This window comes from Antechinus flavipes, chromosome 4, assembly GCF_016432865.1.
Source record: "Antechinus flavipes isolate AdamAnt ecotype Samford, QLD, Australia chromosome 4, AdamAnt_v2, whole genome shotgun sequence".
NCBI classification, from domain to species: Eukaryota; Metazoa; Chordata; class Mammalia; order Dasyuromorphia; family Dasyuridae; genus Antechinus; species Antechinus flavipes.
The window spans coordinates 388,596,975-388,613,449 of NC_067401.1; the positions used below are offsets into that span (position 1 = coordinate 388,596,975).

At 45.0% G+C, this 16,475-nt stretch overlaps 1 protein-coding gene across 5 annotated transcripts in view; it reads left to right on the forward strand.

The window, feature by feature from the left end:
* KIF21B (kinesin family member 21B) overlaps positions 1-10,764 on the forward strand; it is a 69,080-nt gene extending 58,316 nt beyond the window's left edge. For 2 of the 5 annotated variants that reach the window (XR_007953804.1, XR_007953806.1), the window contains 4 exons: positions 4,016-4,186; positions 4,630-4,829; positions 5,442-5,660; positions 6,032-10,764. Coding sequence is in view for 2 of the 5 variants with exons in the window: in XM_051998678.1 (XP_051854638.1) it covers positions 4,016-4,186; positions 4,630-4,829; positions 6,032-6,086 (426 nt within the window). In the remaining 3 variants the exon portion in view is untranslated. The remainder of the gene's footprint in view (positions 1-4,015; positions 4,187-4,629; positions 4,830-5,441; positions 5,661-6,031) is intronic. The other 3 variants (XM_051998678.1, XM_051998679.1, XR_007953805.1) reach the window with 2 other exon arrangements.
* Positions 10,765-16,475: the final 5,711 nt, after the last annotated feature.

Below are 16,475 nucleotides of genomic sequence, written 5' to 3' on the forward strand. Positions count from 1 at the left end.
GTTAAACAACAAGCATTTATTAAGTGCTCATGCTTAGTCACTGCGCTGAGTACTTTCCCAAACAGTGTCTCATTTGCCCCTCGCCATTACCCTGCAAGGTGGCTGTGTTATTCTCCATTTTGTGGTTGGATGTATTTTCCACGTAGGCTATTTTTATCATAGTGGGACCCACCACATTTGGACATTAGTGTCCAGTCTTCACTTTGTGTAGAAATGAAAATGGCCCTTACGCTGAAGCAGGAAAGTACTTTTGTACCTGATCAAATACATACAGAAGAAATCCACTTTAGAAACAATACAATTTTAAAAGTGTGTCATCTTTCAAGATGTCTCAGAAAGAAAAAGAATGGAACAGGCTATATTTGGTATTTTTACAAAAAATAATAATAATAATCAAGACTCTACCAACAATTCTAAATCCCACATGCCTGTGGGATTCTCTTCTCTATAAAATCATTAGGAGAATGGTCCTTGCTTATAACAAGGATCAAATCATGAGAGAGGGAAAAACAGCCTTCCACAACTTGTGTTCTTCTATGGATCACATCTTCAATCCCTGCACAGACTAAGTAATATAGAGAATACAAGATTTTGCTGATTTTAAAAATATTTTTTAACTCAGCAGAACAAAATGCAGCTTAAAAGTTCTTAAATAAGGTGCCTCCCCTGCATATTTAAAATTATGTAAAATTCTGTGACAGATGTCATCATGGAAACAGCTGTGTTCTATGACCTACTGAACTTCAAAGACATAATAACCCATTCCAATAGAGCAGTAATGAATTGAACCAGCTACACCCAGCAAAAGAACTCTGGGAAATGAGTATGAATCACTTCATAGAATTCCCAATTCCTTTATTTTTGTCCGCCTGCATTTCTGATTTCCTTCACAGGCTAATTGTATACTATTTATAAGTCTGATTCTTTTTGTACAGCAAAATAACTGGTAGGACATGTATACCTATATTGTATTTAATTTATACCTTAACATATTTAACATGTATTGGTCAATCTGCCATCTGGGGGAAGGGGTGGGGGGAAGGAGGGGAAAAATTGGAACAAAAGGTTTGGCAATTGTCAATGCAACAAAATTACCCATGCATATAACTTGTAAATAAAAAGCTATTAAAAAAAAAAAAAAAGACATAAGCCAGGGAGAGAGAAACATTTGCCACCTCTGCCACAAGGTGATCTGTGTAGAGTCCAAATAAAAGGATTCCTTGTTGATGGGAATTTTTTTATCCATAGATAATGTAAGACTCACTTTAAAAAGCCCTGTAAATACTAAAAATCTCAACAAAATTCATTATCATTTGAAGAAATGGTTTTAGCCATCCACAGTAGAAAAACAAAGTGGATGAAAAGCATATATCACTCAGATAATGACATGCAGTCATGGACAATGAACTGGGTCACGTTACATTTGGCAAATTTGTACAATGTTTTAGTGACCCCAAGCAACTCACAGCTGCCAAAGCTCCTCATAACTAAGTATTCTTCCTATGGTATTTTTATGGCTGAGAATCATGGAACATCATGATCTCAGAATGATCAATTGTAAGTTGACCCAAATGGCAATAGAACCTGTCATATAATCATTAATAAAATAAATTTATTTTTTATTTGAGAGGCATAGGGTTACAAAGAATGAAGGTAGATTGAATTTCGTAGCAAATATGAGAAATAACGGATAACATTCTCCCAAATGTTGTCCTGGTATTCCTAAAATATTAAAGGAAGGAAAAAGTATTGCAGTGTTCCAATCTCCTGATGAGATCACCAATCCCTCTAAGAATTATTTCATGGCCAACTGGACCATGCTGGAGGCTGCTTTACTTTTCCAGAAGCCTAGAAGGAAAGGGTCCTCTTAGTACCCAAGATCCAGTGTGGCTGCACTGGGAGTGTTCCTTTCCTACACATCCCGCTTTACTATTTTATTGCCACAACTTCAGAAAGGCCTCTATTGTGTCTCTTCATGGTTGCCTCCAGTCTTTGCCCAGTCTGGCCTCTGTTTCTCTATAGTTCACCCTGAAGCACAGGTGAGGTCATTCAGAAGAGATTTCCTAGGAAAGTTCAGTGTAAGTCAATAAGACAAGTTCACAGCATTCAAAATTGTCAAATTTGTGATATGAGAACTTGATGAATGTGTCCCTGACCTAGCCCTTGAGGGTGGTCCAGCTTCCAGACCCAATTATTGTCTGTCGTCACCCAGCTTGAAAATTGGCTCCTCCCAAACATCTGGACAGCTGTTCTACAGTCTCAAGAGCAAACCCAGAGGTGGCCTTTCCCAGGTTCCTCTTGACTTTCATAGTTCTCACAGCTAATTCCTGGTCCCCTTTCTCCAATTTTTGGAACCAAACCTTCCTATAGTCTTTTTTACATTTAGCAAGGATTCACCCAGATTGTACCCTGGCATAAGGGAAACCTGAGTCCAAAGAGTCACTTAAACACTGTCTACCTCAGTTTCATCATCTGTAAAATGGAAATAATAATAGCACCTATCTCCAAGGATTGTTGTAGGGATCAAATGAGATGATTTTTTTTAATTAAAGCTTTTTATTTTCAAAATATATACATAGATAATTTTCAACATTCATCCTTACAAAACCTTTTGTTCTGATTTTTTTCCCTCCCTTCCCCCCTTTTTCTAGATGGCAAATGATCCAATGTATGTTAAACATGTGCAATTCTCCTATACTATTTCCACAAATATCATGCTACACAAGAAAAACCAGAAAATTGGAAAAAAAAACTGTGATCCTGGGCAAAGTCACTTAACCCTAATTGCCTCAGGGGGAAAAAATCTGATCAAAAAGGAAAAAAAATGAGAAAGAAAACAAAATGCAAGCAAGCAACAAGAAAAGGAGTGAAAATGCTATGTTTGGGTTTACATTCAGTTCCCACTGAGCTCTCTCTGGGTGCAGATGGCTTTCTTCATCAAAAGACCATTGGAACTGGCCTGAATCATCAAATAAGATAATAATTTAAAAGAGCTTAGCAAGCACTGTATTATTAGTTATTATCATTATGTGTGCTAAACCTTAGGCTAGTTACTTTACAAATTATGATTTCATTTGAAAACAGGAAGATCAGACTTCAAGTCCCATCTCTGAGATCTCCTGGCTGTGTGAGGCTGGAGGCGATACTTTCTCAGGGTGCTAAGCCAGAGATGTCACAGCCAGTCTGGGGCATACTTTCCCTCCTCTGGTTAAAATGTAACTGAAAAATATATAGCAAAAATTGAACATAGATAATGTTAAAGTCAGCGTGTAGCCCTCCAGGTTTAGTGGCCCCATTTTCTGAGTTTTTCATGCCTGATCTCAATCACTCTAATTAGGACCCCCAACTTTTGGGAGTGGTTTCCAGCTTGCACTGGTAAAGGGAGAGAGCTTCCTCACCTAAGAGTTCCTTGCAGTAATTAATTAATAATTTAATTAGTTATTAATTAGGCATTAATTTAATTAATGATGACTTGATTAATAATTAATTAAATCCCAGGTCCAATCTCTATCCCTTTCTGTGAAGATATCATATCTCTTTAATGATATCATATCTCTTCATTGGGCTATAAGCCTCATGAGGGGAAGAATGTGATTTGAACTTTCTTCACTAACCTTTTTTTTGTTTTTAAATTCTCCCTAGCACCTACGTAGCACAATGGATTGGAAAGGGCAGACTTATAACCATTATTGAGATCAGCTTAATAAAACTGCTCCCATCTTCTGATCTGGGAGACTTAATTCAGCAGCAAGTTTATAGATTTCCCACTGGGGATTTGGGAGAAGGCATTTCTTTACACTCCTACCCTCAGCAGCAAAAAATCCCCCATGAATATTTTCTCAGTATATTTTCTCCTGCTTGCCCCTGGGGGTCAGGGGAGCGGGGAAGGCAGGATATAGTCCAGTAAGGGCCTGGAGGAAGGAGAGGGCAAATCTCTCCCATCCATGCCCAGGGGTTTCAAGACCTTCCCTCCTTGCCCCCACCTGACACAGAGGCACCTGCTTCTCCTCCACAGATGTTTGAGCTGGCAGAGTGTGTGATGGGCAACATCAGCCCTACCCACAACTTTGAGCCCCCGCACTATGACGGCATCGAGTGCCTCGCCATCCAGGGCGACATCCTGTTCAGCGGCTCCCGGGACAATGGCATTAAGAAGTGGGATCTGGAGCAGCAGGAGCTCATTCAGGTGGAGACAAAACGCGAAGTCGGGAAAGTCCGTCAGCAGCACCCGCCGTCCCCCCTTCTGTGTCCCCTTGCATCCCCCCAGCTTCAGATGCTCAATGTCACAAACTCCCCATGTCAAACACTGCTGTCAATCACCGCTCAGCAGAATTTGATAGGTCGGGCCTGGTCCCAAGTCCCGGTCCCAGGTCCTGGTCCCTCCTTCCCAGGGCCTCTGACATGGGGATGCTGAGCATCCTGCTCCCTCCTGCCACAGGGAGGGGGACGGGATGCTGCTCCCTGGCCTTTGCACACCTTTTGCAGCATACAATGGCAGAATGGGATAAAGCAGAATTGGAGCTAGAGCTTGTCTGTTCTCGCCCCCGTCCCTCCCCTTTTTCCCCTCACTAAGATTCCTTAGTCAGAAGGAGGTCCTTACTGCCTCGATTCCTTCCGGTCCTTTCCCAGCAAATCCCCAACGCCCACAAGGACTGGGTGTGCGCTCTGGCCTTTGTTCCCGGCCGGCCCATGCTGCTGAGCACCTGCCGAGGGGGCTTCATCAAGGTCTGGAACGTGGAAAACTTCACCCCCATTGGAGAGATCAAAGGTCACGAAAGTCCCATCAATGCCATCTGCACCAACTCCAAGCACATTTTTACGGCCTCCAGGTAAGCCCGGAGGTCCTGCCACACTGACCCTCCCTGAAATCTCTGTCCTCACTTCCCATTCAGTGGGTTTTACACTAAGCAGATAAAAGAGAGACAGGGGAAGGTCCGTCATGGGCTCTGAATTAACTAGGAGTTGGCGTGGCAGAGCCCCACTAAGAAGCAGCCTCTCCACGCCCCCTCCCCAGTTAAACAGGGAGGAGAACCTAAGAAAGGGGATGCTGTTCTCTCCTGTCCCAGGCCCCCCGGCCACCTCTGTTCAGTCAGTATGAAGGGCCTACCGAGTGCCACGGGCCCCCCACTCCCAGCTGTCACCCCCCCAAGAATAGTGCCCCCCAGGAAGTGCTCAGCAGCTCCCCCCACCCCCAGTTCCTTCACACCTCTGTCCCCCGGTCTGGGTCCATCCATCCATGTATCTCCCAGTCCCCCACGGAGGGGCCCTCCAGGCCTCCTTGTCCTGGGAGGGAGGGGTTCTACTCGAACTGATTTCTTCTTCCTCCTTCTTTTCCGACCATATTCCCTCTTCCTGTCTCTCTCGTCTCTCTCTGTGTGTCTCGCTCTCTCTCTCTCCATTTCTCTCTCTCCCCTCACCCTACCCTTCTTTCCCTGCCACAGTGACTGCCGGGTAAAGTTGTGGAGTTACGTCCCTGGACTCACCCCCTGCCTTCCACGCCGCGTCCTGGCTATAAAGGGCCGTGCCACTAGCCTGCCTTGACCCTCTTCTTCCCTCCCCGTTCCCTCATCTTTCCTCTCAGTCCTCCTTTTTCTCCTCTTCTTCTCCCCTTCTTCCCTCTTCCTTTCTTTCTCCACTTCGATCCAAGCTGCTTCTTAACGGTATGAGATTTTTAACTCCCTCATCTCCCCCTTGTGCCTGATCTAGAGACAAGTGCTGTCCCTCTCCCTCATACCTCCTCCCCAGAATCACACACTTCTACCCCCCACACTCTGAGCATGAGCAAGGGGGTAGTTCCCCAGGAGCGGGGCCTCTAGGAGAGGGAAGGGGGGGAGCTGTCGCAGTTCTCAGCTGGGCCATATTCCACTCGAGATGGCTAATCCCCCTCACGTCCCCCGGGTTTGCCCCCACTCCCCAAGCCGCACTTGGGGCTTGTGGGAGCTGCCCCTCCGCCGCGGTCAGGCCGGCTGCCAGGGCCCGCTTACGGAGCTGACCTGTGCGTCCCCTGTCTGCCTTTGTCTCTCCCCGACAGTGATCTGACAGTGAAACTCTGGAACGGAAGGCGGCTGCCCAGTGACACATTTTAGGAGCAGAAGCCGGAGGGGGTACTCGGATTCCACATTTCTCCCAGCAGCCTGCACATCGTCCAAAGGGAAGCATCTTCAGACAATCTAGGACCCACAGATCCAGGGCGGATGCTGCTGGTGGTTCTGGGCAAGAGGATTTGGGGATTCTTCCCCTGCCCCTCTCCTAGCCTCCCTGAGGGGACAGTGTTCCCAAACCCATCTCTCGATGGGCTGGGGGCCCCCTACGGGGAAGGATATTTAAGCTGTGAAGCTCTTTGCCCACTCTTTCTCCTGAAGCTCCTCAGCTACTTCCAGGTTCGGCCCCGTTTTCTTCCTGCTAAATCGTCCCCTTCTCCCCCCAACCTCAGGAGCTCTCCAGCTGGCCTGTGAGAAGACCTTGGGGAAAACTTTCCAAGTTGCCCCACCTCCAGCTCCCCATGGTGGGGAAGGGATTCTGAGCCAGGCTGAGGGGATCCCCCAGCCACATTTTAACTAGGAAAAGACCTTTTTTTCCTCTTCCCTGCTTTCCTCTTCCATCTGACACAGTCTTTCAGATGGCATCTTTCCTTCGATCCTCTCTTGCCCTTCTGAGTCCTTAACCTCCTCACCCAAAAAGAAGGAGGTCAAAGGAAAAAGCACCACTCTAGGAACCTTGTAAATTTGGGGATGGACAGCTGCCCACCCCACCCCTGAGCCTTCTCCCCCGGGGCCGCCCCCATCTCATCCCCTGGGACTCTGCCCTCCCCCTGCTGGGAGCCCAACCTTCAGAAAGCTCCATCTGAGGGGAGAGGCACAGACTCAGCCTGGCCATTTCATCTATTTAACTATTTATTTATTTATTTATTGCTGGCACTTCCTGGATACCAACTTGAAGTTTCTTCTGATGCTTTCTATCCCTTGAGCTGTCCAGGTCCAGGGAATCCTAAGGAAGGGGAAGGGCAGGGGACGAAATGGGGGGAAGCCTGGGGAGGGGGCAGGAAGGGTCCCCAACGGGAAAGGGTGCATGGACAGCACTCCTGAGCCTCTGCTTCTGAGCCATTCTAGCCTTTGACACATTCTGGGATCAATTAGGGAAGAATCCCTTTTGATTTCTTCCCTCCCCATCTCCCCGCCCTCCTTCCTAATCTCCCCCCACAAAATGCCTCCCACTTCTGGGCTATTCCTGGCTTTCCTGTCCGAGGGGGAAGCATCCTAGCCCACGGTTCACCTCATGCCATCAGACGCTCCAGTGCCTTCCACCCCCCTGGGGTCTGGCACCCAGAGCTGGGTGACCGATGCCAGCCACGTGTGTCTTGCTGCCTCCTCTTCCATCCTGACGACTGCTGCCTGCCCTCCTAGCCAGATCTAACTTAAGGGAGGTCTCCATCTATTGCCCCCCCCCACCCTCACCCCCCACCACATGCTATGTTACAAACTTCATCAAGGGGGGAATTCCTGCCCCACTCCCTCATCACTTAAGAAGCAGCTTTTGGATCCTCCCCCTTGTCTCATGGTACTGTGTATAGTAGGATGTCTTGAGTAGTAAGGACTAAATTTTAGGGTCTGTTCCTTTGCCCCTCCCATGCCTCCCCCCACCAGCGCTGGGATATAAGGGTGTTTTATCCCAGGGGAATGGTGGGGAGTGGGTTCAGAAGGTTCTCCATATTCTGACTTCACCATTCCCCCCCCCCCCAGTTCTTCTCCAGCTCCCTTTTCTATGGTTATTCAAGAGACACATTTTCAAGCCTTAAAACTGGAATGAAATAAGGGAGAATCATTACTCATTAAGACCCAAATACCCTTTGGGGATTTTTTTTTTTTTTTGGCCTGGGGGAGGGAGGGGGAAGGGTTGTTGGATTGAAAGAGGCTCTGGTTTTTTTTTTTTTTCTTGCCCAGGGCCCATTTGCTAGGTGAATTTTGTATTAAATTAATGTCTGGGTTTCCCTTCCGGGTGGAACCAGTGAACTCAAAGACTCCCAGGGAAATGCAGTGGCTTCTTTCCCCATCACACGCCAGCCCTTTGCTTGTCTGGCTTCCTCCCACCCGGGCGCAGACACAGCGGGATTCGGCATCCAGAGCCAGGCCCAGGAGCTGATGTCTCGGAGGGAGCCTCTGGAAGTGGATGCGAGCTCTCTCCTCCCCCGTATCATTGCGCGGACCGGCAGAAGACGGCGGGCCCCACGCGGGCCTGGGTCCCTTTTAGTTTCCACACAAAAGGTGACCAGAAGACGACAGGAGGGCTCTCCTCTCGCTGGAGGAAGCGGCTTCTGCATTTCAGGGGCGTTCCGCTGTCTGAGAGGAAAAAACTTGCCGAGGGGAACAGCCGGCCCCATCTTTCCCCAGTGTGACCCTGTCCTTCTAGCGTCAGCAGACCAACGCGTCCCCCGACCAAGCAGCGGCAGTGACTTTGCAGAATGACTGTTCACAGCTCTTCTCTTTGCTGGACATGGGCTGAAATCTGGGGTCATTTGGTTGCAGGAAGAAAAGAAATGAAGTTTTGGTCTTCAGGGAACAATAGACAGTGTCACTGATGGCTTGTTACTCTCTCCCGGCCCGAACGTGGCGCGTTCGGGTCCCAGACACCTCCCCTCCGCCCAAGCAAGCCCGGGTTTGTTTGCGGCCCCTCCCCTCCTCGACCGTCTTTGACTTGGGTCTTGCGCCCTGAGAGATGGGGGCTGCTGTTTACAAACGCTGGACAAATGGACAAGACTGCATTCCCCATCCCCCTTGGTTTGGTCCTGCCCTGCCAGGGGACGCCGCCGCCGGTGATGGGGACTAGAGTAGGAGATTTTACTTGGTTCCCACTCATGTTTGATCCCAAGGTCCCCCGTGATTGTTGTCTGCCCCCTTTGTTGTTGATGTCGGGTAAGCTACCTCATGGCTGGGCCTGGGCTTTGCTATATGTGAGTGTGCTGGCTTTCCAGAAACTTGAAATCCGGGGGCCCGGACAGGGTCGCCCCAATCCTAGGCCGTGGGGCAGCTGAGCTAGAAGGGAGCCGGGGGTCTCGGGGCTTCCTTTGGAGGGATTGAGGCTCCCGGAAGTCAGGTCTGAGCCAGAGAATGGTGGGGAGCAGGGACTGCAACTGCACAAGTATTTACAAGTATCTGAGGTGTTAGAAGCACAAAACGATTGTTTTCTGAGCACAAGGCCCATAGAACTTGAGCACAAGCCCTAGACTGAGGTTGCTTAGACCCAGCTCTGGAGCACAGGAAGAGAGGCCCTCAGTCCTCCAGGCAGAAGAGATTCCTACTGGCCAGTGTGTCCTGGTCTGGCCGGGGCCCCCTTCCCATAGACTGCTTCCAGAGGCTTTACTTGGGGAAGGGCCTGCTGTGCCTTGGGCATTAATGAGAAGTAGTAATTGAAAAGATTGAATAAGAGGCTACCCCTGTGTGTCCTGTCCTGTAAGCCGGGGCCATAAAATACATCCTCACCATTCCCCCAAAGCTTGGGAGCTTTGAACCCAGAGCTATCCCCAAGCCCTGACAGGGACCACTCCTAATTTTCTCTAAATAGCCTAAAATGATTAAAAAGATCCACCGAGTCTCCTGGGTTAGGACTCTTAGCTAGGGCCCAGATTTTCAAGCACAGTATTCTTGTCCTTTACAGTATTAACTCCATAAGTTAGTGGCAGCTCAGTCCTGAGAGGGCTTTTCTGTAAGACCCTGGAGTGAGCGCTGGGGCGAGAGAGAGCAAAGGAAGGAGGAGGGTGTTGGTTCTGGCTTTCAGCTGAGGGAATGGGGATCTTGCATGGAGGTGAGAGTTGGAACAGGAGATCCGGAAGGGGCCCGAGAGGCCATCTCTTCCCATCCACTAATGTAATCCGAGCCATTTGCAAAAACTAAGTGGTTGAGCACCCGTGAAAACCCATACCTGCAGGTGGGATTTTTTGAATCTCGTAGGAAAGGATGAGGTCGGGCCCTCTGTTGCCCTTCGCCTACCCCCTGGAAGTCTGCCCTCTCACTTCACCTGGATGGGCAGGTCCCGTCTTTGCCAGGTTGGCATCCCAGGGTGTCTGGGTTGGCATTGTCCATTGTGCTGCTGCCCTATTGCTGTGCCTCTAGTGCCAGGACACCACCCCCCTCACACACCCTCACCCAGCTGGTCTGGATCCTTTGCCAGGCTGGTCTCTCCACCTTCCCCAAACTGCCGGGGCTTCTCTCCCCCACGATGCCCTTGGTCTCCCTCCTGGCCAGATACCAGTCATCAAAGACTGACCTTCTATTCCTCTGGTTCCTAATAATGTCTGCAAGTCCAGGACGGGGAAAGGTTTGTAGAGATGCAGTTTAACCGCCATCCTAGGCTGCCTTTCAACCTCCCTCTCCTCCCCAACCCCAGTATCGCCATCCCTCAATCTCCCCAGTTAACCGCTGGGGGCTTAGACTCTCAGCTAGGACCCTGCTCCCTTTTCCATCATTGCTAGAGTTCCTGAGAGCCCAAAGTCCGCCAGCCCCAAAGGAGCAGGAGTGTGTGCAGAGGAGATCCCTGCCTTGACCTGGCCACCCACTCTTGACTAGAGGCTCCAGGGTCAGATGTTGTCCTGGCTCCTCTCTGTGACATGTATAGCACAAGGTGTATATATGTTTTGTACCTTTGCGGACAACTGTACATAATGTAAGAAAGTTATTTAAGCCTCACGCTGTACATTTTTGTTTTCAACCTAGATGTGTTGGTTCCCAGGAGGTCTTCGTAAATAAAGCCAAAATGGCTATTGTTTGTGGAGATTGCTGCCAGAGCGGGTGATGTTTGACCTTTGGTTTGTGGCTCCAGAACACAAATGCCCCCTAGCCCTGCTAGATGAAGCATGGTGTGGTGGGCTGCCTTCGGGAAGGCTGAGCTTGAACCTCAATTCAAGATGCTAGCTCTGTTAACGCAACTCTTGAGTTTCCATTTTCTCATTTGTAAAATGAAAATAATAGCGCCTGCGTCCCAGAGTAGTTGTGAAGATCAGATGAGATTATATGGATAAATCACTACCTTTAATGCAATATAAATATGAGTTCTTGTTATCCTCATCCTGTTCTCCATCTGAATTGGATTATCAACTTTTTACTATACTATTAGTAGCATTCTTCCAATATAATCAGCACTGAGCTGAGTTCGAGGGATACAAAGGTGGGGGAGGCCGGAGGGAAATTCTGAAGCTCTTTTCCTCAAGCTTGTATTCCACACTCTTTGGCATTAAATTACTGCTTAGTGACTTAATCAAAATATTCTGATTACAGAGAGTGGGAATGGTTCCATTTTGTATCCCCAGGGCCTAGCACCAGACACCAAGTTAGTTACTTAGCAAAGGCTCATTAAGTTGAAGGTACATAGTCTAACATAATCCAAGTGACCAAACAGAGCACATGAAAAGGTAAGTAATACTAGATAGTTGTTAGAGTCCAGCTCCAGAGAAAACAAAGAGTGTGAATCTGAAATGAACATCCATGGTCAGGTGGAAGATATGCTTTGCAATCTCCATTTATTAATCTGAGCTAGGGTTTATATATATAAACTAGTGTTACAATGTAACACTAGCTGCCTCCAGGTGATGCTATATACCTTTCAGGGTTAATGCATAGACCATATGGTCTTTAGACATTTTAGTTCCATCCTAACTAGCAATAACAAGATATCACAACAGGGTCATAAATAACAGTAACTATTAATAACAAGGTATTTGTCAAAACAGGGTTGTAAATAGCAGGCAGTATAACAAAGTATTTAAGAGTTGTAAATAGCATCTGTATTGCCTTGTTCTTGTCACATGCATTCTCCAAGATTATCCTAAATTTATCTTTCATCCATTGTTAAGGAGATGAGCTAATGTTTTGAGTTGAGTCATTAGAGCAGATCTCAAGAATACTGGACTGGACTCTTCCTCTTTATGGACTTATCAATACTGGCCCTCAACAGATAGCATGAGGGCAAAATTAATATAAAGGGAAAAGGGATTGTTATGGCCTGGGTGTGTTTATGGGAGTACTAGAGTACAAGGTGTCCTTCCTTGAAATCAAAAGAACCCAAAGGGAAGTACCCTGTAGAGGAGCTAAGGGTAAGAGGAGAAGTCCTATCATGCAAAAATGTTCTTGGGTTATAAATTCAGATGCCTAGTTCCTCCTGAAGCACCTCTTCTTGGGGCAGGAGTTATTCTTGGCTCAGTTCTAGGGCAGGAATAAGCCCCACGATAAAAGATTGTTGGTGGTGAACATAAAATACAAAACTGTGGGATTGCAGGATTCTGCTTAGGGGCGAAGTCTAGAAGAAAAAGCCTTAGACCTGAAAGAGGGAGACTTGGAAGCAAGAATCAGAGGGGCAGATGAGCTGTTGGATAAAGAATTCTTTTACCAAATACCCAATACTCAGTTTATTCTGGGATCCTCAAGCTGATAACAGACAGAAAAGGTATGAAGTCAGAATGGATTTTCTAAACTTGGGGTTGACATGTAGAGGCCTGGATGAGGGGGGAAGTTAAGGATATTCAAAGGGGAAAATAGGTATTTTATACATGTTAACCCTGATTTTTCTGGAGGAAAAAATGGAAATGATTTATAGTTAAGAGTAAAAAGCCATTTTGGGAACAAAAACATGACCCTCCCTCCTGAAAAATGCCTACTAAAAATAAAGAGGAAGCCACTAGCTTCATTGCCAGAGGTAGAGAACTTTTGAGTTTTCCATTAATTGATCCCTACAATGTTAAGCTACATACCATAGTTCTTTCATTTTATAGCTGAGAAAACTAAGCTTAGAAAAGCTAAGTGATTTAATACCCACAGTCACACAGCCCCTACCTATTAAATGACTCTTGATTGTAAAAGTTCACAAATATTGTAAAAGTTCACAATATGTAGGATGATAGCTTTGCAACTGGAGGGGACCTATTGATGGACTATTAATCAATCAATAATAAATAACAAGCACCAACTTGTGCTAAACACAATATAATTTTTAAAGTTTACATATTTGCATATGTGTATATGTGTGTATGTGTATGTGTATATACATGTATACACTTATTTGTATGTGTATATATGTGTGTATATATGTGTATATATATACACACATGCATACATACATATATATATATAATTCTATTTTCACAACAACCCTGTGGGTTAGCTGTCATTATCCCTATTTTACAGATAAGGAATATAGGGCCCAAGATGTTCATGGTTACAAGGTAAATGGCAATTTGACTTTGAATCTTTCATTCATGAGTCCAGTGCTCTTTCCACTATTCTGGGAGCAAGATTAGCTACCTACCACCTATCTTTGAGAGCCTTCTGGTCTTTCTCAAGCCCTGAGTCTTAAGGCAAATAACATGAAAAATGTTCTTGAGTCAAAATTTTTAAAAATTTACTCACTTGGGGGTGATGGGATGCATATATCCAAGAACATATGATCCCATGGGAGAGAGGTATTCCTTCAGGACACCATCATGTGAGGGAGTCAGGTCTTGAGACACTGTCCCTTGGACAGGACCCTGTGGGGAAAACACTACTATGGAAGCCAAGCAAATCCACACCCGGGGTTACAGTGGGACAGGGATAGGAAGCATTTACTAATTTTAAATAATTATTGATGATAATACACAACCAGATGTAGCAGATAAAGATCGGACCTCAATCAAAAAGATTTCTGTGTTCAAGTTTTGCCTTGGACAAATTGACTTTTAAGCCAGATCAAGTTGGTTCATTCCTTTTCAGTGCCTCTTAGGCAACAGTCTGAGACTCTGGAATTGCCACCAATTGTTAGACTGGATTGGAAGGATTTCCTCACTGTACAAATGAAATCATAGGTCTGTCCTCCTCTTCCAAAAAGTTGCTAATTAAGTGCTGTTGATTTCTTCTTGTTAAGGAGAGCTGTTGTCTGAATCTTTAAAAATTGGCATCCTGAGATAAATCTCCATTGGTCCCATCCTAATTATATACTGAGAACAGACTTCTTTAATGTGTCCAGGTTAACTTATTTATTTTTCTTTTCAGTTTCAAATTTTTTCCCCTTCTCACCATTGACAAGGCAAGAAAACCATAACCATTGTGTATATACAAAGTCATGCAGATCATATTTCCACAAGCAGGTTAACTTAAAAAAAAATAAGCTTTATTTTCAAAAGTAATATCATTCACAGTTTGTGAAACCCAATTAAAATAGAAAATTTAAGGGGGAAGTGATTTGCTTAGGATAAGAGTTCACTTCAAACTCCTTTAAATAGCCTACTACCCGGCTTCTACCTACCTATCCATTTAAAATAAGATTAGATTAACATTTTTGATGATTTTGTAGAAACTTTTCAATAGCCTGTTAGTTCATAAAGTGAAGTGCCCCTACATATTTTATAATTTGGTCCTTAGAATCCCCTCCAGCTAGACAATTAACACAAGTTTATGGAAAAATAAATTTTATTTCAAAACCTTTCCTTGAGATTGAGAAAAAGCAATTGCTCTGATTCCTGTCTTGGATTCTGTTGCCCTGCTCTCATGAGGATCAGATCCCATTCACCAAAGTCAGCCCATTTTGCAGGCCTTGATTTTTGATGTTTAGATTGACCCTTTGGAGATATGACACCCAAAGGTGGGACCCCAAAGTCACAAGATTCAGAGTAATTTCTGGAGACCTTTATCCAGGAAAAGGGAAAAATAGATTTCATAATCCAAGATCTATATGGAAAAGCAATATTTTTACATTATTGATTACATTATTTATATATTGATGATATACATTTGGAGATGGGGAGGACCAACCACCTAGTATAAACATGCTAAAGATTCTTGTAACTCCCCAGAACCTCTTTCATGTAAAAGTAGTTCACACACACACACACACACACACACACACACACACACGCTGACAATTAACAGATGAGAAGGGAACCTGGGCATTGGATAGAGATGAGGCTGGGAGTGGGGAAAGAGTGGGTGACAATCTCTTTGCTAAACCAGATATTAGAGAAGTTTTTCATCTTGTTTTTGAAGTTTATTTTCAAACCAAAGCAATGGCTGCAGCTGGAAGTCATGGCCCAAGGCCAGGTAACCAGCTGCTGGACTCAGAAGAGAGAGATAGCAGTATAAAGGCTAAGGGACAGACAGATCAAATAATGAGGGGAGAAGGAAAAAGAGGAAGACAATTCAGTTGAAGACAGACTCCAGTGTATGGGAGCAGATAGAAATGGGGAGCTCTAGTCACCTGTGATAAAATCTGGGTCATATTCAGAAGGCATTTGGCTCACATAAGTCCTGGTATTTGGGGTATAGTCACTATTTCCATCAAGTAATGGTACAACAACTCCCAGACCCATGGACAAAACCATACAGTTGGTACATATTAGGATCAGTTGGATGTTAGGAACCAAACAAGCCAGCAGCACTAGGTTCCCTGTTTGGCTTTCCCATTATATTCTTTTGGATATTCAGAGACAGAGATATGCCAGTTTCCATTATTCAAGTCAACATGGCTCAAGATGAGCCAAACTAATGTCTCCTGTGATAAATAAACTTGAGAGCAAGCTTTTATTTATTTATTTGGGTCTTTATAGTTCTAGTGCCTAATGCATTCATAAGATAATAAATTGTTGTTGATTAAGCAACTGATGAGAAATGAAAATTTATTCAATTCCCTTTTAGATTTGTCCTAATTCCAAGTTAATATTCAAATAAATCTATAGCCTTTTGGCTGTGCTTTCCTTTTTTCATAAAATGAAAGGACTGGAATAAGTGATTTCGGGGGTCTTTTCCAACTCTGACCCCTGTAATTAAGACCATCTGGCATAGTGAATGGAGCACTAGATTTAGAGGAATCAGAGAGATTTGGGTTGAAATTCTACTTTCAACACTAATTTACATTTTCCAATATCAACAAGCCTTCACTATTCAACTCAACTAAAAAACCTTCAAACAAAAAAAATTTGCAGAAATCAAATAACATTAACATCATAGCAATCCTTATACTATTCCCTATTTGACTATCTACCATATTACCCACAGGTGGTCTAAACTTCCTATCTTCTTAAACCTCTCTCCCTACTTCCTCTTAGCAAAGGACCTCACTTGCTTTACTGAGAAAGGAGAAGTTTTCTTTCCCCCACTTTGTAACTCAAAACCTTGTGACCTCACTCTCTCCCTTTATTTCTCTGCTCCAGTGTCTAATAAAGAGATATCCCTTTGCAGCAAAGACATGCCCTTTACCTGATATCCACTCTTCCTATCTCCTCTGTCAATCCAAAAAAATCAGTTCAGACTTGGGGTTTTAATGAAATAATACATTCACAAACCACTCGACATTTAACAAAAGGAGTATGGAGATTTGAATGTAATGATAGATTCATTGATCACTTAACATTTAACAAAAGGACTTTAGTGTGATTGACTTGGCTCTTTTCAGCAATGAAGTGATTCAGGCTAATTCCTAATAGAATTGTGATGGAGAGAGCCATCTGCATCTAGAGAGGG